At 40.7% G+C, this 24,404-nt stretch overlaps 1 protein-coding gene and 1 pseudogene across 1 annotated transcript; one reads left to right on the top strand and one right to left on the bottom strand.

Moving 5' to 3' along the window:
• Positions 1-312: 312 nt before the first annotated feature.
• HECTD3 (HECT domain E3 ubiquitin protein ligase 3) lies at positions 313-24,398 on the bottom strand. Its single transcript, XM_032218498.1, has 21 exons — positions 23,663-24,398; positions 22,572-22,732; positions 22,003-22,095; positions 21,577-21,712; positions 20,606-20,721; positions 19,533-19,646; positions 17,839-17,921; positions 16,921-17,086; positions 15,170-15,251; positions 14,187-14,369; positions 12,190-12,242; positions 11,744-11,808; positions 11,009-11,112; positions 5,435-5,554; positions 3,995-4,084; positions 3,409-3,615; positions 2,356-2,485; positions 1,989-2,063; positions 1,468-1,549; positions 1,285-1,356; positions 313-828 (listed from the first exon to the last, which is right to left on the bottom strand). Exons 1-21 carry the CDS (start codon positions 24,017-24,019, stop codon positions 744-746), a joined length of 2,574 nt encoding a protein of 857 aa, XP_032074389.1. The 5' UTR covers positions 24,020-24,398; the 3' UTR covers positions 313-743.
• Positions 2,632-2,737, top strand: LOC116509819 (annotated as a pseudogene).
• Positions 24,399-24,404: the final 6 nt, after the last annotated feature.

Consider the following 24,404-nt stretch of genomic DNA (forward strand, 5'->3'; position numbering starts at 1 on the left):
TGTAGACTAAGGGAGGGATTTTTTTCAATTATGGTTCCACAATGCCCACTAGTGGTCAAAGGTGTTTATGCAGCTATTGAAAGAAAAATCATTAAGGTACAAGTGTCAGAATAAGAGGTCAGGCAAAAAAGAAGGGAAGCAGAGATACATTTGTGGTTTTGCATAAAAACGGCAGGTAGATGGAAATAATGTCTGCTGCAAAAGAGACTCTGAAATATAATCACTGGATGAATTAGGGGCAGGGAAGTATATCTTTTATGTGTAATTCACACATTTTTTGGTCCAAATGTATAGTCAAAAAATAAACCCTACTGAGTTCCATTAAGTTTACTCCGAGATACGTGTCAATACAACTGCAGTCTAAGGAAGAAACACAAATAAAAATGTAAAAAGACTTCAGCAGGGAACTGTGTCACAAAATATGCCTGATTCCAAAAATGTAAGACTCCTACTACAAAGCAGTATTTTACTTTATTTTTAGTATTTTCTCAGAGAAGGAAAAGTAGCATTACTAAATTATTGAATCACAAATCTTATCTAGCTTTTCACTAGCAAGAAGCCTTTGCTCAAGCCTCTCTTGAAAAGCAGCATGTTAACATAATCTGATATTTTATTTTCTAGATATGTACACCCATATACACTTTGTGGAAGGAGGGTCAGGATGAACAGAGTGCAAGAGCTTCTTCCAGGTAGCAAGGACAAAAATCAGACCACCGTCAGCAAGACCATCATCCTTCCAGGTTTCAGTCTTCCCATGGACTCATGTCCGTATCAATAGCCACACAATTATAAGCTGCATAACGCAATTTTTCTTCACAAACTTTGGCACTAGAAATAAAAAAAAAGGTTAACATTTCTAGGTATCCTGAAAATTCCCAGTACATCTCTGGCTTACCTGTCTATAATTGTTCAATGAAAATTACCTTGCTATCATAGACTCCCGGTTTGCCTGTGTTGTGGTATAGATAAATACTTTCTTTCTTACATTTCTCTAGTTCTTCCACTCTATAACTGTCTTCTCATTATCTACTGTGAATATCACTTCCCTGGTCAGCATGGAACAGTCCTTTCTGTTCTGCTATTATATAATCTCCCCCAAATTGTCTTTCCTGTGTCTCTGCCTCACAGTGGTGGGGAACGGTGGCCCCTTTAGGACTTGTGGATTTCAACTCCTGGAATTTCTGAGCCAGCATAATTCTTGGAGTTGAAATCCGCAAATCATAAAGAGGCCATTATTCCTCACCTCTGCTCTACCATAAAAAAGGTTTCTAGAGCAGGACTTACGAGGCATAGTTGGGCAAAAAGAGCGTGCTGGAGCAGGTGGATGATTCAGGGAGGGCATCAGTGGTCTCCGAGCTTGGCCATAAGACAGAAGAAAATAAGGTAAGTCAGAAGAATCTACCAGATAATAAAACTGCAAAGGACCAGAAATCAGTCTTCTCTCCCAAAGAGAGAAGCGAGACTCACCCCAATTTATCAGGATAGATGTAAATTCGAGCTGGAAGTCTGCTTCTCCCCGTAACAAATCTCAGAAAGCGACTACGATCCTCTAAGGAGAAAAGTACATGGCTTTCATCAGTTCATCACGTCCCTCTCCATAATATACCTCCCTCAACATGGTCTCAAGATGCTGGCCTTGGAAAGCAGGAATTACTTTTTATTCAATGAGTCAAAATGTAACTTGTAACCACATACAGTACATGCTAGAAGTTGTGATAACTTTTCACCTTCTCTTTTCTGCTATAATTTACTTAGTCTGACACCACTTCTCCCCTCGTTATCTGAAATAATGGTTTTTTTTTTAAAGAAAAGAAAAATGTTTACAGCAAGTTCAGTTCTCAACAATGGGTTCTGCAGGAGAGTCTATGGCACTTATCAATGGGAAAGGTTTCTTAAAATATGCTTGACTCTGCAAACATTTAATAAATGGCAGAAAATCCCTTATATCCACTATTACACAACAGTGAACATTTGTTTATCCTGCTCACCATTAGTAAAGTTGTTCAAGGCCTCCCAAAAGTACTGAATTCTGGTGTCTGATGGTTCAAAATCCTCAAAGCGAGCTGTGAGAAGATAAAAACAAACAGTGCAGAAACAGTAATGCCAATTACATACCAAGATCCAGCGGGTTAGAGAGGAAGAAATATTCATTAGTTGAGAAGCAAAAGATTTTACTAAATTAGCTCAAACTCACCACACACTTTTTAAATAAAGTAATTGTGCTGGGATTCTGTACTAACTAGCAACTGCATGTGGAGCGAACAGTAGGTACAATGAAGAACATGTACAATATATTCCTCAAGATGAGAGCATTCTAATATACAACAGCAAGTCCAAGTATCAGAGATAACATACTGAGTTTCTTCAAGGCCTCAACTGTAACTTCTGGGTCACCACAGACCTTCTTCTCCAGTTCCTGCCAAGTGAGGAGATCCAAGACAGCCTGAGGAACTACCTTCAGAAGTCCAGCCTGCATTGCTGCAATCTGGGAGAAGATTAGGAAAAAGAAGTAAGAAAAAATATGTAAGATCAAAAAAAAGATATGTAGGAAAAAAGGTCTTACAAAAACCCACAACTATTTTCTGACAAATCCATGAGAATGTATGGTTTTCTCTTAAATTTTCTTCAATATTACCTCTGTAACATCTGTGTAATATCTGTTCTTATCAGTTTAATATCTGACATGTTCTCTATTAGAAGACTACATATTAAATGGATTTTGGAATTGGGAGACAAAGCTGCGGTGGCACAGTGGTTAGAGTGCAAGGTTCCACCACAAATGCGCGGACAACAAAAGCGCGCCTGACTAAACCGCGGTGTCTAAAGCGCGGTGACAAAACCGCACGACGAATGAGCGACTAATTAGCCCTAAAGGGCGCCGACAAAAGCGCGCCGATAGAAGCGCGCTGTAACGTAACCCTCAACCTAACCCTCAACCTAACTGTAAATCTTACCTTAAATGAAATCGCGCTTCTGTCGGCATGCTGTTGTCGGCGTGCTGTTGTCGGCGCACTTTTGAAATCGCGGTTTTAGCGCTGCGGTGTTGTCGGCGCGCTTATGACGTTCACACTTTTGACGGGTCACGAGAGTGCAATACTGCAGGCTACTTCTGCTGATCACGGGCTGCCAGCAGTTTGGAAGATCGAAACTCACCAGGCTCAAGAATGACTCAGCCTTCCATCCTTCCGAGGTGGGTAAAATGAGGACCCAGATTGTTGGGGGCCATAGGCTAACTCTGTAAACCGCTTAGAGAGGGCTGTAAAGCACCGTGAAGCAGTAAGTGCTAGTGCTAGTAATCAATTCGCTTAAATATTGTCCAACAGCTCCTAAAACATGTTGATACAGACCGATGATAAACTATAGGGAAAAAAGCAATGATTATACTACTAAAATGCCACAATGAATTACCTGTTCCTTACTCTCATTCAGCCGTGCTTTCTGTACCAGATGGATGAACTCTAGCCGATCCTCATAGTGTACTACAGTGCGAATGCCACCAGGAATAAGTTCTACCATGCGCTGGTCACTCAGTACGGTGGTATAGGTCAACTCATTTCCAAACTTGAATTCAAAGGTCTCCTTGTCCATTCCTTCCATCATCTCCAGAAGTTTTACCTGAGAGCATGGAAAGAAACCAAGAAAATTAAAAAGCAATCGCTGGGATTCTGATTAAATTGAAGCCGTCATTATGTGGTGTAGTAACGTAGGGTCAAAGTGTTTTCAAAAGGACAAAAAATTATTATTCTTAAGAGATACATTTGATGGTTTTGACAGATGTTACAATATTTCTAGGTTATCTCCACTACAAAAACTAAGGTGTAAGGATGTTCTAGCCCTCCTTCTCAATGACTATTAAAAAAAAAAAACCAAGCTCAAGCCACCAGCTCAATTATGTATTGTTCCATATTTCTAGTCCCCAACAGCAAGTAAATAGAGAGAAGCCTATACATCAGTTTTTAACCCTGAAACAGAAACACTACTACTCATGACTTACCAGCATTGAGTCAATAGCAGGGAAATCCTTATTCCAACTCACTTCTTCACCTGTCAGTTGCTTCCAAACAAAGCCAGGCAAGGCAAGGACCTTGAACAGAAAAGAAGAAGATAAGCAGAATTTTAAGGGTAGTTGCAAACATTTGGGTCTCTCTACGTCCAAACAAATTCTTCAAAAATAGAGCGAAGATACTCTTTTATTTCAAATATGGCTGCTTTGTTTCTGTTGTGATAGGTTTCAGTGTTTTTCAGTATCTTGAAATTATTTTAAGTGCATTTCTTTTTGTCAGCTGCCTTGAACTTTTTATTAAAGTGGTATTTAAAAAATAAAATTAATAAATGTATATACATAAGAATAAAACAGAATATTGTCTCCAATTTAAGGCATTAATTCAACAGAATACCATAATATTAGGCAATGAAATGGGCAGTAGGAATAATTCTGAGAATAAAGGGAGGAAAAAGCACTTTGAAACTTGCAAAATTTTGTCACTGTAACCTTATAATAAAATAGAGTTCTTTGGCACCATAGTCAGGTTTTTTTGGAAGGGCTGTAGATGCTAGGGCTAAGGAAGGGCTATTTGTATAGGGCTATTTGTATATTACAGACGTTTATGTCCAGAATTGGGTCAACTGTCCTCCATTAAAGAGAAGGATAATTTGTACTGAGAAGGACCCACTATAAACATTTATAGTTTAGCATTTCCCCTTCCTAACTGCATACTATGTTCAATGGTCAGGTAGAAGGTGCTTTATTGCCAATGCATCTATTTGTAAAAACACTTAAATTTGTGACAGCGAAATAGGAACTATTGTCCCAAGTTATCTCAAATGTCTGATGAGAATATAGGCTCTATAGAAAAGAGGGTTGTTGGTTAGTTCTTTGCTGTGCTGATTTATAGTTTCAGATAGAAAATGTTTGATAATTGTTTGATGTGAAAAAGAGACAACTTACACTTAACCCTAGGCTATTGCAAAATTCTAAATTAAAAAAGAAACAAAGTTTTTGAATTAACAAACCAAATGCATCTATGAAAGGGAATAGCCATAAACATAAATAAAGGAATCCCAGAGAAAAGGGAACATATGCCTCAACGTGATCAACAAATAAGAATGAAACATTCAACTTCAAGGAATAGATAGTTGTTCTTTCTGGAATGACATTTTTTCAATATCCCCCACGTTCCGTGACATAAGGGGAGTAGACTTGCAGGTTAACAATTTTTAAAGACATGGAAACATCTAACATTCCCCATTTTTGTTCCTATAGTATATTGGACACAAAAGAGTGATAATTTTTCATTCTTTTAAATGATTACATAAATGAAGGACAGAGCACATGCTCAGAAAACATATGTCTACAGAAAGTATGAAGTTACTTGAGAATGAAGAAATATGGCTTCTGGTGTCAAGGAAAAATTAGTCAATATTGGATACTAACCAGAAATTCTTTGCCGCGTAGAGCTGCACCCATTATTTGCCCAATCCATTCATATTTGAGGAATTCCTTACAGGATGGGTTTGGGACATACATGTCTCGGGCCTCTCCAGTTCCACTGCCCTAAAATGACAAATATCTTATTTAAAACAATCAACTAAGTAACAGTGTAATTATATCAGCATAACTCCATACAAGAACTCCCAATTCAACACCATAGCACCTAGCAATACATAATCCACCAAAGGCCAACAGAGGCACTGCAACATTTTCTGGCACATGTTAGTGCCTTAACCTGGACACAAGAAATTTAAAAAACAAACAAACCTTGATCTGAAGCACTTTTAACACACTGAAAAGAACAAGCAGGTGTAACAGATAAAATACAGCTCTGAAACACTTAATCAAATTTTCCTGAGGCTGGAGGGTGGAGCTCCTGGCTGCGAGAGGGGAGTGAAAGAGATCCATAGGACTATGGTAGTGGCCTAACGGCACGTGAATCATATATCTATAAACCAAAAATAGCAATAATACATTCTGGGTTAATGCGATTGAGACTGTGGTTTTATTTCAAAATGACCGTCTTAGTTCAATGTAATAGTTGTTTTGCACCTGTCTTTCACAGTACTCTTTTCAAATTTGGATACTGTGCCCTTTGTAAACAAATTACTAGATTACATAGACACATTACCTATCTTGAAACTCTAATCTGTGCTCTCCAAGCAGAAATTAGGTGCCCAATTCGGCCATTCCACTCTATGGAGATGCCACGCTATCAGCCCCCTCTACCTCAAAGATCCCGCAAGAGAAGAGCAGTCTGGACAACTGTGGGATCTGGCAGGATGAGAGCTGTGAACCATAAATACTTTTGCTGTGTCCCAGCATAACAGATATAGCGCCCTTGCTGACCTTAATGGGGACACTAAAGTGACAGGTCAAGGTAGTTGTGATAATGATGACTCAAATAATCAGGGGACCGTGGTCCAAAACGAAGAACTTACTTCGGAAAGGCAAAAGTGTGAATCAGGTATCACACATCAGTCGCACAAGAAGAGCAAGGTATCCAAAAAGAGAAGTCACCTTCTGGTTGGTGATTCAGTTGTAAGGGATGTAAATTTAGGAAGGGATATGGAGGTTTCGAAAGAGGTCAGGTGTCTGCCAGCTGCTACTACCAGCAGAGAAAAGAGGCATATTCTTAAGATAGTCAAGAATGCAAGTAAGGACTGTGATGTTGATGCTATTATACATCTTGGCACAAATGATCTGTCCCAAAAAGATGTATTTCGCCTGGTGCGCCAGTTGCGACCCTACCTGAATCGGGAGGCTCTCACAACAGTCACCCGGGCCCTTGTGACCTCTAGGCTGGAATACTGCAACGTGCTCTACATGGGGCTGCCCTTGAAGAGCATCCGGCGACTTCAGCTAGTACAGAATGCGGCCGCGCGAGTGATTGTGGGTGCACCTCGGTTCACCCGCATAACACCTATCCTCCGCGAGCTGCGCTGGCTACCTGTCGATCTCCGGATGCGCTTCAAGGTGCTATTAGTCACCCATAAAGCCCTACATGGCAGTGGATCTGGATACTTGAGAGACCGCCTTCTGCCAATTACATCCCTGCGACCAATAAGATCACATAGATTAGGCCTCCTCCGTATACCATCGGCCAGCCAGTGTCGGCTGGCAACTACAAGGAGGAGGGCCTTCTCAGTAGTAGCCCCGACCCTTTGGAACGAGCTCCCCGTAGAGATTCGCACCCTCGCCACCGTCCAGGCCTTCCGCACAGCCTTGAAGAACTGGCTCGCCCGTCAGGCCTGGGGACAAGGATAGTTCCCCTCCCGAATGATGAATGTATGTTGTTTATTATTTTATTATATGTCTTATCTTAATGTCTGTATTTCCCCTTCCCCGATTTTATGTGAGCCGCCCTGAGTCCCCTCAGGGAAAAGGGCGGCCTACAAATATTAATAAAATCTCTAAAAAAAAAAAAAATCTCTATTTTCTGTGCAGAATGATTTCCAGAGCTTGGGGTATGAACTTAGTAGTATAGGTTATAGGCTTATCTTCTCAGAGGTTATACCAGTATATAAGGAACAAAAAGGGAAGGGTCAATAAAAAAATCTGCAAACAAAAAAAAGAGAAGGGTCAGTGTGTAGCAGAGTTTAATGTGTGGCTAAAGAAGTGGTGTAAAAGGGAAAGCTTTGGTTTTATTAGTCATGATGCCTGCAGCTGGTCCAATGAAAAACTGTACAAAAGAGATGGTTTGCACCCATCCAAGAAAGGGACTGAGTTACTTGGCATTAAATTCACAGATTTTCTGGATAAAATTTAAACTGAACAGCGCGGACAGAGAATTAATTGATACAGAACATTTCTGTCCCCACCAATCTAAAATTCATAGGGTTATCAGTGCATGTAACATAGATGTTTGTGCGGGTAAGATTATCAGTCCTGCTGTCAAGCAAAACCAAGCATTTAATAGTGAGTGCCATACCATGTGCACGAATCACACAAGTGGCAAGACAATAGGGGCAGTCAGGCATAACACAGGTTATATAGAAATAAACACAGGGTCAATCAGAATGGACTCAAATGTCTATACACCAATGCACAGAGTATGAGGAATAAACAGGGTGAATTAGAAATTCAAGTAAATAAGGGCAGATATGATATTGTTGGCATTACAGAAACTCGGTGGGATGAAATCCACAATTGGAACATAGAGCTAGAAGGATTTAAATTATTTAAAAGAAATAGACCAAATAAAAGAGGAGGTGGACTTGCACTATATATACGAAATAACTACATCTCTACAGAAATAGAGCACAACAATGATGAGAACTATCTTGAATGCATTTGGGTCAATATTAAAGGGGGGGAAAACAACATTGCCATAGGTCTATACTACAGGCCATCCAACCAAGCAGAGGAAGTAGATGAACTTTTTGCTAGTCAGCTAACTCAGGTATGTAGGAAGCACACCACAATAGTAATGGGGGATTTTAACTACCCTGACATCAACTGGGAAACAAACTCTGCACCAAGTGGAAGATCCAACAGGTTCCTAACAAACCTAGCAGACAACTTTGTTTCCCAAAAGGTAGAGAAGGGAACAAGGGGATCGGCCATATTGGACTTAATTCTCACTAACAGAGAGGAAATGATAGAAGGTGTTGAAGCTACAGGAACCTTGGGGGCAAGCAATCATGCAATACTGGAATTCAACATTATGCAAACACAAGTAGTAGAACAAAGTCAAACTAGAGTATTGGACTTTAAGAGAGCTAATTTCAATAAACTTAGAGAGAGCATGGGAAGGATTCCATGGATGAGAATCCTCAAGGGGAAAACAACTCAAGAAGCTTGGGAAATTTTGAAAAATGAGATTATAAAAGCCCAGTTTAGCACAATAGCAATGAAGAAGAAAAATAACAGTACCCAAAAGAAACCAGCATGGCTGCATAGAGAACTCTGACAAATTGAAAGACAAAAAGGATAAATATAAAAAGTGGGAAGAGGGGGACATTACTAAGGCAGAATATCAGCAAATAGTCCGAGCCTGTAAAGATGAAGTGAGGAAAGCTAAGGCTCACAATGAAGAAAGGCTTGCCACAAAAGTAAAAAATAACAAAAAAAGCTTCTTCCAACATGTTAAAAACAAGAAAAAAAGTTAAGAAACAATTGGTCCATTGCTGAGAGAAAGTGGCAAGAAGGTGACAAGCAATAGGGAGAAAGCAGAACTATTTAACTCATTTTTTGCATCTGTCTTTACACAAAGGGAAAAAAACATCCAACCTATCAAAAGGAGCACCATAAAATCAGATTAGGAACACAAGTTGAAATAGGGAAGAAAATGGTAAGTTGTGCACCTGTCTACCCTAGACGAGTTCAAATCACCAGGACCGGATGGATTACACCCCAGGGTTCTGAAGGAACTGGCAGACGAGATCTCAGAACCACTGAACTATATCTTTCAGAGATCCTGGAGCACCGGGGAACTGCCAGAGGATTGGAAAGAGCGTGTGTGATTTCCATCTTCAAAAAAGGGGAAAAAAAATAGATCCAGGAAACCATAGACCTATCAGCCTGACCTCAATACCAGGGAAAATTCTGGAAAAGATAATCAAGCAACGAATTAGCAAACACCTAGAAGTAAACAAAGTAATAGCCAAAAGCCAACATGGGTTTGTCAAAAACAGATCATGCCATACTAATCTTATTGCATTCTTTGACAAAGTGACAAAATTAGTGGACCAGAGGAATGCTGTCGATATAATTTACTTGGACTTCAGCAAGGCATTGATAAGGTAGACCATAACCTACTACTAGACAAAATAGAAAAATGTGGGTTAGACAGCATCACCACCAGATGGATTCGTAACTGGCTGACCAACCGCACTCAACGTGCAGTCCTCAATGGAACTGCATCTACATGGAGGGAGGTATGTAGTGGAGTACCCCAAGGCTCTGTTTTAGGCCCAGTACTCTTCAACATCTTCATCAATGATCTGGATGAGGGGATAAATGGGGAACTCATCAAATTTGCAGATGACACCAAGATGACAGGAATAGCCAAAACTCCAGAAGATAGGCTTAAGATACAGAAGGATCTTGACAAACTTGAACATTGGGCACTATCTAACAAAATGAAATTCAATGGTGAAAAAAGTAAGGTTCTACATTTAGGCAAGAAAAATGAAATGCACATGTACAGTATAGGTGGTACCTTGCTCAATAGTAGTAACTGTGAGAGGGATCTTGGAGTCCTAGTGGACAACCATTTAAATATGAGCCAGCAGTGTGCAGCAGCAGCCAAAAAAGCCAACACAGTTCTAGGCTACATAAACGGAGGGATAGAATCAAGATCACATGAAGTGTTAATACCACTTTATAATGCCTTGGTAAAGTATTCCACATTTGGAATACTGCATTCAGTTTTGGTCACCACGATGTAGAAAAGATGTGGAGACTCTAGAAAGAGTGCAGAGAAGAGCAACAAAGATGATTAGAGGACTGGAGGCTAAAACATATGAATAACGGTTGCAGGAACTGGGTATGTCTAGTTTAATGAAAAGAAGGACTAGGGGAGACATGATGGCAGTGTTCCAATATCTCAGGGATTGCCACAAAGAAGAGGGAATCAAATTATTCTCCAAGGCACCTGAGGGCAGAACAAGAAGCAATGGGTGGAGACTGATCAAGGAGAGAAGCAACTTAGAACTGAGGAGAAATTTCCTGACAGTTAGAACAATCAATCAGTGGAACAGCTTGCCTCCAGAAGTTGTGAATGCCCCAACACTGGAAGTCTTTAAGAAGATGCTGGATAGCCATCTGTCTGAAATGGTATAGGGTTTCCTGCCTAGGCAGGGGGTTGGACTAGAAGACCTCCAAAGTCCCTTCCAACTCTGCTATTGTATTATTATTGTAATTCAATGGCATCAGGAAAGGATCCAGAAAACTGAGTGTTGTTTCTTTGCCATTAATGCCCCTGACACTCTATTTTCTTCTTAGGTAGCTTTTAGTTTTGTCTTAACAACCTGAAAGACTTGATCTATTTTTGGTTTGAGCAAAGAATGGCACCTGATTGGATGTGCGGACAAAAAAAGGCAGTGGAACAGGCGTCTCAGATGAACTAGGACACAACTCTTCAGACATATCAGCAATGCTGTCCCGGAAACCACCACCTGAAAGAAAGAAAACAAACAAAGCAAAATAAAGGGGAGCCCATTTTACATTTTTGCCAAACATCAACTTTCACTGGATTTCTGATCTTCCCACTCCCATCACTTTAGAAAGTCTATTTTTTTTGTGGGGAGATTACATCCAGGGAGCGGGGGTGGGAATAATCAATGACTTGCTTAATCTACTCTTATATGGTCAGATCTTTGCAGGACTATTGTTCTAACAATAAAATATGATATTCCTAAAAATACAACTACACAATAGCTATTTTTCTGGCCGTTGCAACAGCCAAATTTCCACGTCTGAAATCCTATAACCTGGATTATGTCATGCCTATCATCCAAACATGGTCCACAGAAAATCCAAATGCTCAATTACAAATTATCAAAATCAATAATATCTGCAGGTACCATTGTGATAATGGTGGGCACAATAAAATAGCACGAATTGGGAGCAAGGAACAAAATAAAATGAAAAAGGTTATTTATGTGGCCATTTTAATTCCATTTCCTCAAAACTGAAACACAAAGCCATGAAACGTGCTTTTATTCGCCTTTTATTGAACAATGCAGAGCACTAAAGGCTAAATTTAAGCAAGGCATCATTTGGGTCTATGCAGAGTTTCAAACTTACCCTGGTCAATGATGCCCTCAGCAATGAATTTACATTCCCACCATTGATCATACCGCAATGGCCACCTGGGATAAAATAAAAATCAGAGCTATCAAGTGGGCTAGCCATTAATCAAAATATTAGAGCCAATTATGATGAAGATTATATTAACCTGTGATAAAAATAGAATGAAAGTGGCAAAAGTAAGCAAAGGTACATAATAATAGGCACACTGGGTGCAATCCAAAAACAATGGCAATGATGTTACCTAGCTTGGGTAATAAGAAGTGTGGAAGAAAACAACCAGACTCAGAGAGCACCCAGGATCCCTTTCCTTGAAGAATGAACTTTTGGTTTATTTGCAAATCCTACGATAGTTGTCATCCAGGCCTTTAAATTTCAGATTCCCAAAAACTTGAAATAGAAAAGGGCAAGGAAGAAAGGCAAATGGTTCAAGGATCACGCACCTATAATCCAGTGGCTTCTCATACTTGTCAGAAGGTTTCAGGCCTTCATATACCTAGAAAGAGCAGAAAGGGCAGCTAAAGCTTTAACAGTGGAAGAAAACAAAACTTCACAATGGTACTTATAGATGGCAAAGCAAAAATATCCTGCCCCTGAAGCCTCTGAGTGCATTTTAATTCCGCAGGAAACTGGGAGGGAAATGGTACTCAGGACACCAAAAATTACTTTCCTGGGATGCCTTTCTGGTTAAGTAGAGCCACAGCAAATAAAATGAAACAGCCTGTGTGATGATATGGCCGGACCCCTATGTGAGACAACTCAAACTGCAACTCCTAGTTTATTGGCTGGTCTTGGGAAAATTACAATCTTGTGGGCCAATTTCTCAAGTGATGCTAACAATAAAATGAAGGAAACCACTATAGCTCATTGATAGAAGACTAGAACTAGGCCAAAGAGAAAAATGTTAACCTGACACCTCATCAACCACAATTCCCAGGGGGTGGGGCGGGGGGTGGAGGTTATTAGATAAAAGCTCAAAGAAAATGAATTATTTTGATCAGAGGAAGTAGTCCTCACTTAACAATGGCAATTGGTACTGGAGCTTCTGTCACTAGGACACAGAGTTGTGAAACATGTGTCATGTATCCACACAACATGGCAATGGAAATTCCAGCACTCCCTGCTGTGCCATCCTTAAGCAAATCACCCTGGGTGTCAAATGAGGACATCACGTGGTTGCCATTTTCAACCTCCTGCTTACTTCCCCATTAACTTTGCTTGTAAGATGCCAGGAAAGAAAGATGCACATGGTGAATATGTGACCTTGGAGCATCATGCTGTCACAATCATGAGTTGAGCACCAAGCACCCAAATTACAATCATGTGAGTGTGGAGGGACTGTGATGGCCATAAGCACAAGGACTGGTCATAGCTATCAGTCATTCAGTGCCATCGTTAAGTTTGAATGGTCACTGAACGAGAGGTTGTTAAATGAAGATCACCTGTGGATACCATAGAGTAGCAGTTCCTTTTTGATACAGGGCACCAGTTTCATGGAAGGTAATTTTTCCACGGACTGGGGGAGGATGGTTTTGGTTTGCTTGCTCACCCACCACTTAACTAGTTTAGTGGAAGACAATTTTTCCACGGACCAGGGAGGGGGGATGGTTTTGCTTGCTCACGTGATGCTCATCTCCAGCTGTGCAACCCCGTTCCTAACAGGCCACAGACCAGTATCAGTCTGTGGCCTGGGGATGGGGGACCCCTGTCGTAGAGCAGCAATCCCCAGCTTTTGTGGCTTGGCGACCCAGTGGGGGAGGGAGAGGAGAACTGGGTCACATGAGCAGTGGGCCAGCACATAGCGTGAGCAGCACGCTATGCCGGTGCACATGCTCATGTGCATGCAGCTAAACTTGCTCATGTTGAGCTGCGCATGTGTGCATGCACACCGGTTAGCCACTTGTGCAAGTTTAGCTGTGCATGCATGTGCACATGTGCACCAGTCTGCCACTCGTGTGGCCCGGTTGCAAATAGACCAAGGCTCGGTAGTGGGCCACAGCCTGAGGGCTGCGGATCCGTCATAGAGGACAAAGAATTAAAATTCAATTGTTTACTGGCATCACACATACATGACACATGAAAAATTCCTGTAAAAGTTATGTTATAAACTGAAGGATCAGTTTATAACAGAAGATTGGGAAGTGATGCTTCCCAATCTTAAAAAGGCTGCACCATAGTTGCTTGTTAGCTGTGATATAGACATCAGCAGCATTTCATTCATTACATCAAAATCATAGCATAAATAAGCACTCTGAAGTACTGAAGGAAATGACTGCTCCTGAATAATATTAGTGCAATCTTTCCTACTTTGGTATTCTTTAGATGCTAAGTTCCATACCTCCCAGAATATCAGACAGCCATTTTGGAAATTATTGTCCCAACACATCTGGAGGATCCCATAGTGGGAGAATGGCATGCTATTATATGTGTTTCCCCTTACCTGGGTGAAGACAGTGTTTTTACAGGTAGGGTCAAGGGCAGGATTGTCACGATGCTCCATGGCCAGGCGCCGATTGATATAGAGACGTGGCATGAAGTTGGGCTTGCTGGTTTCAGAGTCTTTGAGGCACTGGCTGATTAGCATTGTGCGTCGCTTGGACAGCAACAGAAACTGTTTGATATGCTGTCAAGGGATAAGAATTGGTTCAAAGAGGGCAATACCCCAATATCTAATGCCTCACTTTTCCAGCCAGTTGGGTTCTATCATCATAATCACCACCCAAGTATTCTTGATATGCTGATAACTTATTTCTTTTTCCTATCAGAAACACTCTGATATAGGAAAATGTGTATTTAATGAACAGACCCATTCTCATCTCTCATTTAGAAATTTGAATCACTGTTAATTTATTAAAGATTTATGAGCAATCTTGTATAAAAAGCTGCTGTTCATATTTGTTAAATGAGGGCTTGTTAAATGAGGACTACCTGCGGATACCACAAAGGACAAATAATTAAAATTCAATTATTCCATTGAGTTTTAAGTTGCCGTATTAATTTAAATTCAGATTTAAAAGGATCTCATTAGAATGATAAATAGAAAACTTTGTCTGAAGCTTGAAAAATGAACTTGAACATGAAAAGAAAATACAACGTGCCCATTCTTGTTAAAGTGAAGTTAGAGAGCCATCCTTTTTAAAATGCTTGGCTTGCTTATATAATGATTGAAGAAGAGTTCCCCAGCAAGAACATCCTTACATCTTCTCTGCTACATCATTTTCAACTCACCTTCATAAAACAGGATGGCAGTGTCAGCCTGTTCGATTATCTAGTTAGGTTGGAGCAGAGACATTTATTCAACTGCTTCAGTTCTCCCAAGGAAAGATAGGTTGGGCTACTACAAAATGGTCACCATTACTGCACTGATTGGAGAAGGAAAAAAAACTGATATTGACCCATTAGTAGGATGTTTAGTCACCTCACCTTTAGTTCATTGAAGGTGCTGAGTGTATAGTCCCAGGCTGGTACAAGATGATGAAGCACACTGTCCAAGATCTTGATAAATCTATAGCAACAAAAAGAAACAGCACCCAAAATGTGGAAAAATATCTAAATGATGTACAGTACACTCGCATATACGTGCTAGTCATTCCCAAATCTAGGGGGCGCTGCTCATCTTCGTTTCAAAGCTGAAGAGTCAGCGCTTTCCAAAGACTTCTCTGTGGCCGGCATGACTAAATGCCGAAGGTGCATGGAACGCTGTTACTTTCCCACCAAAGGTGGTTCCTATTTTTCTACTTGCATTTGTACATGCTTTCTAACTGCTAGGTTGGCAGAAGCAGGGACAAGTAACGGGAGCTCACTCCGTTACATGGCATGATTCCATATAATCATGTAAATAAAACAATATTATGATTAGATTTATACTCCATCTGTCCACTAGGCGCTCAAGATAGAACTCTTTTCCTCCTAATTTTTTTCTATGCATCCCTCCCCCACTGAGCATTATTTGTTTATTTCTAAAATGTACCTCCTACCCAAACAAATTATCTGAGCCTTTATAAATAAAACTGTTGGGGGCATGACCATGAAATGAAGAATAGCAATGAAAACTAAGAGAATTCACATGGTCATAATACTAGGAAAGACTAGTAGAAGAATGAGATGCTTACTGGTTTATGGGAGTAAGCACTCAAATAAGCAGTGCAATCAAAGAGATACAGTATTCCTAGGTGTAATGGTATGTGGAAAAGAGATTTAGAAGAAACCCTCCCTAATTTTTCCACCTGCAAAGGAGACAGGGGCAGAATGATACTTTGAGACTTAAATGAAACTATATAATAAAGTAGACTTGGTTCATCTGGTCATGTTTCCTGTTTCCTGTGCCTAGTAAGGCTGACACCAGTCTAGCAAGTCTCAAAGTGCAATCCTTCTTCCCCCAACCTCCTTTACAGCCTGAGACACTGGAGAGGGTCCAAAGAGCCTTCTGACCTGCCCACTATGCAGCTGTAGGCTATGCTATCTCTTCTCTGACCATTTCCTAGGCAGTTTATCTTTGTCCAGTCTCCCAAGGTTTTCTCCACATACTACCCTGTTTTCCCGAAAATAAGACCTCCCTGGACAATAAGTCCAATCGGGCTTTTGAGCGTATGCGCTAAAATAAGCCCTCCCCAAAAATATTTAAACGCAGGCACAGCCAGTCCCTGCCAATTCCTGGGGGAAGGGGGCGGACATACCCCACGTAGCCCACATGCACCTTCCATCCATGCAGAATGACCTTGCAGAGGCCACTCCTGCAAACCCTAGCAACTGCACCCTTCTCTTAGAGGCGGCCACAAAAAGAGCGGCAGGCCCAGCGATGTTAGGGCTGGCAAGAATGTGCCAGAAGCAGAATTTCCAGCCCTCTCTGGATCAGCTGATCTGTGAGCCGAGGTTAACGGGCCTCCTATACCTAAAAAATTAGAAGATCTTCCTGAAAATAAGGACAAGCATTTATTTTGGGGGTCAAAAGAAAATAAGACCCTGTCTTATTTTTGGAGAAACATGGTATTACACTAGAAGAAAATTGATACACACCTAGGGTGAGATAGTGATAAAAAAATATCTTGATGCTCTTTTAATTAAATCAACTGCTTGCAGAGGCCTCTCACATATTTTCTTATACCCATCCACAGTTGTGGAAATGTGGCTCATTAGAACTTCTTTATTGGCATTCCTAACTAGCACTTCCATACCTCTGCAGGATCACAGCACGCCAATATAGGACATCGGGGTCTCTCCCTTCCAGTCGTGGATACCTCACTAGGTTGGCTGGTTGAAACATGTCTGCATTGAGCCCCAATTCTCGTTGCCGAGAAGATTTGATCTTTATGCCCCGGAGCCGGACATCAATCCCATCATCTGCATAAAAGGAAAGGACCATAGGCAGCAAGCAAATTATTTAAATAAATAAATAATTCCTCTGTATAAATAGAGAAGAAATTACTACGGGGGGAAAAATATGGAGCAGAAAAATAATACCTCCAAGAAAATAGCTTTGTTTTTCAAAAGGATGCAGGTCTTTTTTTCAAGAATAGACATGATTTGGATTTCAAGAGACTTGGCAACAAAATTTTCCAAATTAGAGATTTTACCAAGAGAGGTTTTTGCAAACCATAATTGTTAAATCTGGTTTATAAAAGAAAATCTAGTTCTTTCAGATGGACACTAAAGGATGTACTGTTATAAACAGAATAAATTGTTGAGGACTCCAAAAAGAAAGTAAAAATGTTTTTTTTTTGTCTTTTTTCTTTCATCTCTTTTTTCTTTCATTGTTTTTTTAAATTCGGTATAAATGTGTATAGTTTTTATGTTCTTTTTAAAACTATAATATGTATCTGTCTGTCTGTCTATCCCTGCATCATCATCATTTTCATCATCATCATCATTCCCCCTCCCCCCCCTGGCAGTTTATTTGCTAATAATGGGCTTTGCTGTTTTCCTCAAGCACAGAGCCCCTAATTGATGTCTTGCGAGGTGTGATAAAGAAACTGTTACATTTGGCTCTTTGTACTTGCATACAGGTGTAAAAAAATCCCAAATTAGAGTTTCAGAATTACCAAATGATCCTCCCAAAGATTAAAAATGTCATCCTCATATTGACACCCACACACCTCTGCATTCCACAATGCGGACTTCAATAACAGGCAAGTGAGTAGTCATGTCTTCCAACACACACACGTCCCCGATGTAGCTCCTAGAGACAAAAAAACCAAAAATAAAACCCATCTGTTTCATCTTGCACATATAACCTTCCCCTCTGGCAAACCTTTAATTTTATGTACCCTGTTTCCTTCCCCGGATAACAAGACCAATCAGGCTTTTGAGCACATGTGCTAAAATAAGCCCTCCCCCCCAAAATAAGCCCTCCCTGAAAATATTGCAAGATAGCAGCAGCCATTAGGTGACCACACTCGCCGCCTCCTGCACCTCAAAAATAATAAGGCCAAGTGATTTTTGGGAGGGTCAAAAGAAAATAAGGCCCTGTCTTATTTTCGGGGAAACATGGTATCTGAAAACTGGGGACAAGTTACATTGGGTTGTGAATGGGAACTGGGACCCAAAGACTCCCGGTTCTCATTCCAACCTTCTGAATTGCGCAAATTGATCTATTAAACTCCATTAGATGGGGCGGGGTTTAGGGTTAGGATTGTGGGGGGATAGATGATGGAAATTTGATTCCTAAAACAGTGGTGTCAGAGAGAACATACAGAAGCTTGCCTATAGCTATTATTATAGATAACACTGCCTAGTGTTTTGCATAAATATAACTATAGATAGTCCTTACATAGCAACCACAATTAGCCCTGGCAACTCCATTACTAAGTACTGCAGTCACTAAGCTGAAAATCACGTGAATATATCAGGTTCATGACATCACTTCCTATTCAATTGTTAAATGACAGTTGTAAACTGATGCCGTGTGACTGAGACTTGCCATTTTATTGCTGCATTCTCCATTAACTCTGCTTGTCAGGGACCACTCATTAAGCATGTGATCATGTGGCCACAAAACATTGAAAATCATAAATGTAAAGATTAATTGCAAAGCTATTTCTTGTCATACCTTTGTAGCTTCAACAATTGCTAAATGAGGCAGTTGATAAGCAAGGATTACCTTTGCAATGTTTCTTTCTATAATTATGTTGATATTAATAACACAGTCCTCTACTTTGATTTGTATGCTAGGCCTTAGGCAACAAGGAATTACATACCAGCAAATTGGCCAAAACTGGCTGGTTGCTATCTCTGTGAGCAGATTGCCAAACAAAGAATTTCTATTCTCTCTACACAACCTGACAATAGATCAGTCCAAAGCAAAAGAGATGGAGTTCTTGTTTCTTACTCTGTTAATTCCAGTCAGGCTAATAAAAGCATCAAGATAGTAATGATCTGTGGGCTTATTCATAATGTTGTTTCCGGCCTTAATTCCCTGAGATATGATAGCAATAGCAATAGCATTTAGACTTACATACTGCATCAGAGTGCCAAATTGCAGGCAACCAGCAGTTAGCAGAAGTAGCCTGCAGTATTGCATTCTAACCACTACACCACTTCTTGATTGACCCCAATATCAACAACCAAATATATGAACCACTAGCATTTCACCAGTGGCAACTGGACCATTAATTCCTTGCTTTGCAGCAGCATTTGATCAAGATAATACTCTTCATTTTCTATTCTTTCCATCTCCTTCCGGTATCACAGGAAATGACAAGTTTTGGACAACTGTTAAACCATTTGAATAAAATTTAGGAGGATGACTTCGTTCAATTAGCCGCCATCTCCCCTCATGGCCATGACTCACTCATCAATGCCGACATCACTCAGTTTCTTCAGATTATCACCCTCGCCACCATACACAGCCACCCTTTTTGGCATGAAATTCTCATCTGTTGTATCCACGGTCAAAAAGAGTTTCCTGATAAAAAGAATTGAAACAACAAATGTGAGAAAAAGCAAAGGAGTATTAGGAAAACTTTCACAAGCACAAAAGTTCTGTGAAGGCTGGAAACTCACAAGGAGCATTTTTTAAACAAAAAATTCCTGCTCGAAACTTTCTGTTATTAGAATCCCTGTCAATAAAGGATTGTTTGGCATGCTTACAAGCTACCACTGTAGATGTTTGGAAACATGAAAACGCTCTTGGTATCCATTCTTGCAAACCTCTCCTGCAATTTTTAAATCAGAGAAAATATGATGGAAAAGGAAGAGAGAACTGCCCACCTTAAAATAGTTCAATCAGATTCAGTCTTTTTCTGAAATATTATATTTGGATTTTTTTCAAATATTCTTCAGAAAGGATTGGAAAAAATAAGTATATTCTGAATTAAGAAGAGGGGGTATATCCTTCATATTTCTGTGATTCACTTTGTGTCAATCTGAAATTCAGGTCATTGTTAATAGAAAAAGCCACTAAAGAAGAAAAAGTGTTAATCTATCCCTGACATAAAAAGGGAATGGGATTGTAGAACTGTACATTTTCTGATACAGTTTAATATAGTGTCTTAGCCGTACATTTATAGTGGAAGCATTTGAAAACCCTAGCACATTTATTGTGAAAGAAAATTGAGACGTTTTCCATTGTTAAGCATTTCTCAATTTTGTTTTTCTGAAAGAAGAATGCCTAGGCACAAATCAGGGTCAGACATACAAACTACATTTCTAAATCCATCTTGATATACATTCAAAGGAATACAGAAAACTGAATGAAAGAATAATTGTTTTTCAGGAAGGCCAAATAAATTAGAGCAGCTATCTCTAATTTGCAATCTGTTCCCAAAGACTGATCCTAAATCACTTTGTAGCTAATGACAGAGGAGAAAATCTTGCTTTACAGAGAAAAAGCTAGGAAAGGGAGGAGTGGATTTAATTACTAACTTTATTATGGTTCCTTTCTTCATGTTGAGACGGACCCAGTGTTGGCCTTGGGATCCATCACTCTCCCAGTAGGTGTCCTCATGGTTGTCGGTCAAGTATGAAACATTGAATTCTTCCTAGGGAAGCAGAGCAGCACATTAGCACAGGCTGACATTTGAACCAGCCCTACTTATTCATACAGACACGATGATGAATATGCTTCACTTGAGAAGCATTTCAATGAAGTACTGCATTTATTGCCCTGTTCAGACCCCATTTGGAGTACTATAGGCAACAAATTGGAGTAAGTTCAGAAAGGTCTAAAGTTCTGGAGAGAAAGCTCTCAGAAGAATGGTGTGCGTATATAGAGATACAAATAAGAGGTGGACTTAGTTTTTCTTATTCCAGAGGACAAGATCCAATTGGTTAAAACAGAAGGAGGTAGATACATGGTGCAGCTTAGCAGGAACTTTCAGTGTGTACAAAGCAAAGATGCCCAGGGAAAGATGTCAGACAAAAATGTTCTAGTAGCATCTGCACTGAACAAGATGAGATGTTTGTGGAGTAGATTACCCCTGAGGTTATCATAGTTCTATCTTTCTAATCCTTTACAAAGACTAAAAAGATAGTTCAAAATTCAGAGACAAGCAAATGAAATGTGAAAGTGCTGGATTGCAGTGTTATTTTCTGCTAACATGGCCACACTGGCTAAAAATAATAGAAGTCCAGCATTACTGAAGAGGACCAGTCTAAAGAATAATGGTTATTCTAAAACTAAAATAGATGGTGCTTTTATGCTGAGCTGAGCAGGGTAAGCAGACAATGCCTCTCATCCTTCATCATCAACTGTGAAAGTTGCAAGAACGATATTTATAGACAACCTTTAGATTTTGCTTATCAACTACAAATTCATAATCCTTGACAAGAAGTTACAGATGATACTCTGAGGAAGAGTTTCCCCTACAAAGAGATCCAATCTGCTCATATTATACCGTGTAAGAGGAGACATCGATGCTGTCCACGTACTGCTTGATACTACCCAGATTCTCATCCTCCTTGCCAATGTGGTCATAAAGGAAATGTACCAGATCTTCATCACATTCATAGCTCCATGTGGGTGGCACAAACCTAGAAAGCAGTAATGGTAGTCAGTAGCACAGAAGGAGCATTGAGGGGGGGATAGTAAAAAACAGTAATCTATTTATTCCTCCATTCTTAGTCATGTTTTTCATTTCCTCATTCCATAATACATCTTCCAGTGTGTTACTTCAGTCAGCTTTATACCAAAGAACTGTTTCCATTGGTGGTGGATGCCAAAGCCTAACTCAACTCCGTAGGTCGAATCGCTATTCGCAAAGTAATGGCACTGACTAACCCAAGCAACCAGTACCTACCCACACCAAATAAAATAAAATTACCGGAGTCTTTCTACAGCAGCCACATCTGGCTCCATGATTTTTGGCTTTGTTCCAAGATGCAAGGAATATGTTAAATCTACCACCTGTTCCCATCTGGAATAAAAAAAATGCAAAAAAATTATAAACATCAACTCCAGGTTAGAGAAACTGATTGGCTTCTAGGAAAAGTTCTAAGAAAAAGTTATGAGAACAAATCAATATGGACGAATATGTAGCCATTTGTGGAAGGTGTAACAACATTACATTTCTAATCCATTTTGTTATACAATCTTTGCTGTTATACAAATTTATCAGATCCATAATTAATCAACAAATGTGAAACAATTTTTAAAGACAAATGATTCACTAACTAGCATTCGGCAAATGTTATTTTAAAAATGGGCATACCTACATGATTAAGAAAAAAAATAGCCTCTCTCCAGAATCTTCTTTTTGTGCCACACATTTTCTTCTGAGAATGCTGACAACCAAGAGATTCATGGACAAATAACATATATTGCTTACATTCACATTTGCAGTATCCTCCATGAGTCCTCCAAAGCCAACCAAGCAGAAGTGAGATTCTGTACCTGATCACTGGTTTAAAATCCATCCCAAAGAGCTGTTGCTGCCTCTGAATCCTCTCCATAGATTCCACTGGTACCAGCCTGTCTCCACTATCTGCATGCTTACACATAAGAATCCAGCCTTCCTCCAGGTCACAACCAGTCTTGTATTCCTGAAGTTGCTCCTATATGGTTAGAACACAAAGTTACATGAGCAGTAAAGTCTAAGTTGATAAAAAAGAGGCTTCATTACTATAGTACAAATATATAGAATTTAAATATGCAAGATCTTTGCACTGTTTGTGCAGCTCCAATTAAATCCTTATGTGTTAATACCACTTTATAATGCCTTGGTAAGGCCACACTTGGAATACTACATTCAGTTTTGGTCACTATGATGTATGTGAAGACTCTAGAAAGAGTGTAGAGAAGAGCAACAAAGATGATTAGGGGACTGGAGGCTAAAACATATGAAGAATGGTTGCAGGAACTGGGTATGCCTGGTTTAATGAAAAGGACTAGAAGAGACATATAGCATTATAGTGTTCCAATATCCCACAAAGAAGAGGGAGTCAAACTATTCTTCAAAGCACCTGAGGACAGAACAAGAAGCAATAGGTGGAAATTAATCAAGGAGAGAAGCAACTTAGAACTGAGGAGAAATTTCCTGACAGTTAGAACAATTAATCAGTGGAACAGCTTGCCTCCAGAAGTTGTGAATGCCCCAACACTGGAAGTTTTTTAGAAGATGTTGCATAACCATTTGTCTGAAACGGTATAGGGTTTCCTGCATGGGGAGGGAGTGGTGGTGTTGGAGTAGAAGACCTCCAAGGTCCCTTCCAACTCTGTTATTCTATTCTATTCTTATGTAAACTCAGCTTGTATTTTTGTGATAATAAATATGCCTGTACAAATTTCAGAGTCAATGAAATACAGTGAATAAGATGGTGAACTAGAGAAATACCCTGATCAGGATCTATTTGGATCTACTCGGAACTAACGCGGGATCGAAACGGTTTTGGCCCGCCAGGGTTTCACTCCGTTTCTTCGGATTAGCCTCCAGGTCCAAAGGCCGCGCTCGAGAGAGAGAAAGAGAGCCCCGCCTTGTCCCTCACCCTGGTGAACTTCACCCAGAGCCCGTGCCCGTTGCAGTATTCCTCGCCGCTGGCTCGAATGCACGACCCTTTGCGCAGTTCGATGGTGGCCCTGCCCGGACCTTTCCTGATGCCGGGTCCCGCACCGGCCGCAGCTTTGCTTGGGCTCTCCCACACAGACAGCAGGCTCCGTCCCGAGGCCGAGGCGGGTCCCTGGGCGCTGGGATCCTTGCAGAGCTTGTACTGCACTTCGCGGGGCACGTAGCCCAAAGCGGCGGGCAGCGGCTCCGCCCGGATCAGGCAGCCGGTCGCCTCGTTCAGGAAGCGCAGCCGGCCCAGCAGCAGGTGCGGAGACTCGCTGTCAGTCGAGGGACCCATCCCGCCTGTCTCGACGGGGTGGGCGGGAACTGCGGCAGCCGCTCCACCGGTCCTCGCCTCTCCTTCCTTGTCGCAGCCGGCGAAAGCGCTACGGCGGTCAGAAGCTTCCTGCTTCCTCCGCCGCCTCAATTCCGGCTGCTCTACCGTAAATCATCCTCTATCGGCGGAACTTAAATCAGGGCGGTCGTGATTTTGCGAGTCCGCGGCGTGGGATTATACCGCAGTTAGCCCGTGAGCGCCGGGGTTCTTGTTCTTTTTGCCCGCCGGGGAGTTTCGAACCACCAACCCATTAAGATCTGCTTATTTTGTCTGTTTCGTACTTTTTGCCCATCAAAAAGTGGGCAAAAAGGACCTTGGAGTACTCATATCTAATGATCTAAGTGCC

Source organism: Thamnophis elegans, chromosome 5 (assembly GCF_009769535.1).
Source record: "Thamnophis elegans isolate rThaEle1 chromosome 5, rThaEle1.pri, whole genome shotgun sequence".
In the NCBI taxonomy this organism is placed as follows: Eukaryota; Metazoa; Chordata; class Lepidosauria; order Squamata; family Colubridae; genus Thamnophis; species Thamnophis elegans.

Excerpts from the sequence above, each read along its gene's own strand:
- HECTD3 (XM_032218498.1), bottom strand. The coding sequence starts at position 24,019 with ATGGGTCCCTCGACTGACAGCGAGTCTCCGCACCTGCTGCTGGGCCGG. Across the intron at positions 20,722-21,576 it reads TCGATGTCTCCTCTTACACG|GAAGAATTCAATGTTTCATA; the intron begins GTATAATATGAG and ends CTGCTTCCCTAG. Across the intron at positions 17,087-17,838 it reads CCGCATTGTGGAATGCAGAG|ATGATGGGATTGATGTCCGG; the intron begins GTGTGTGGGTGT and ends CCTTTTATGCAG.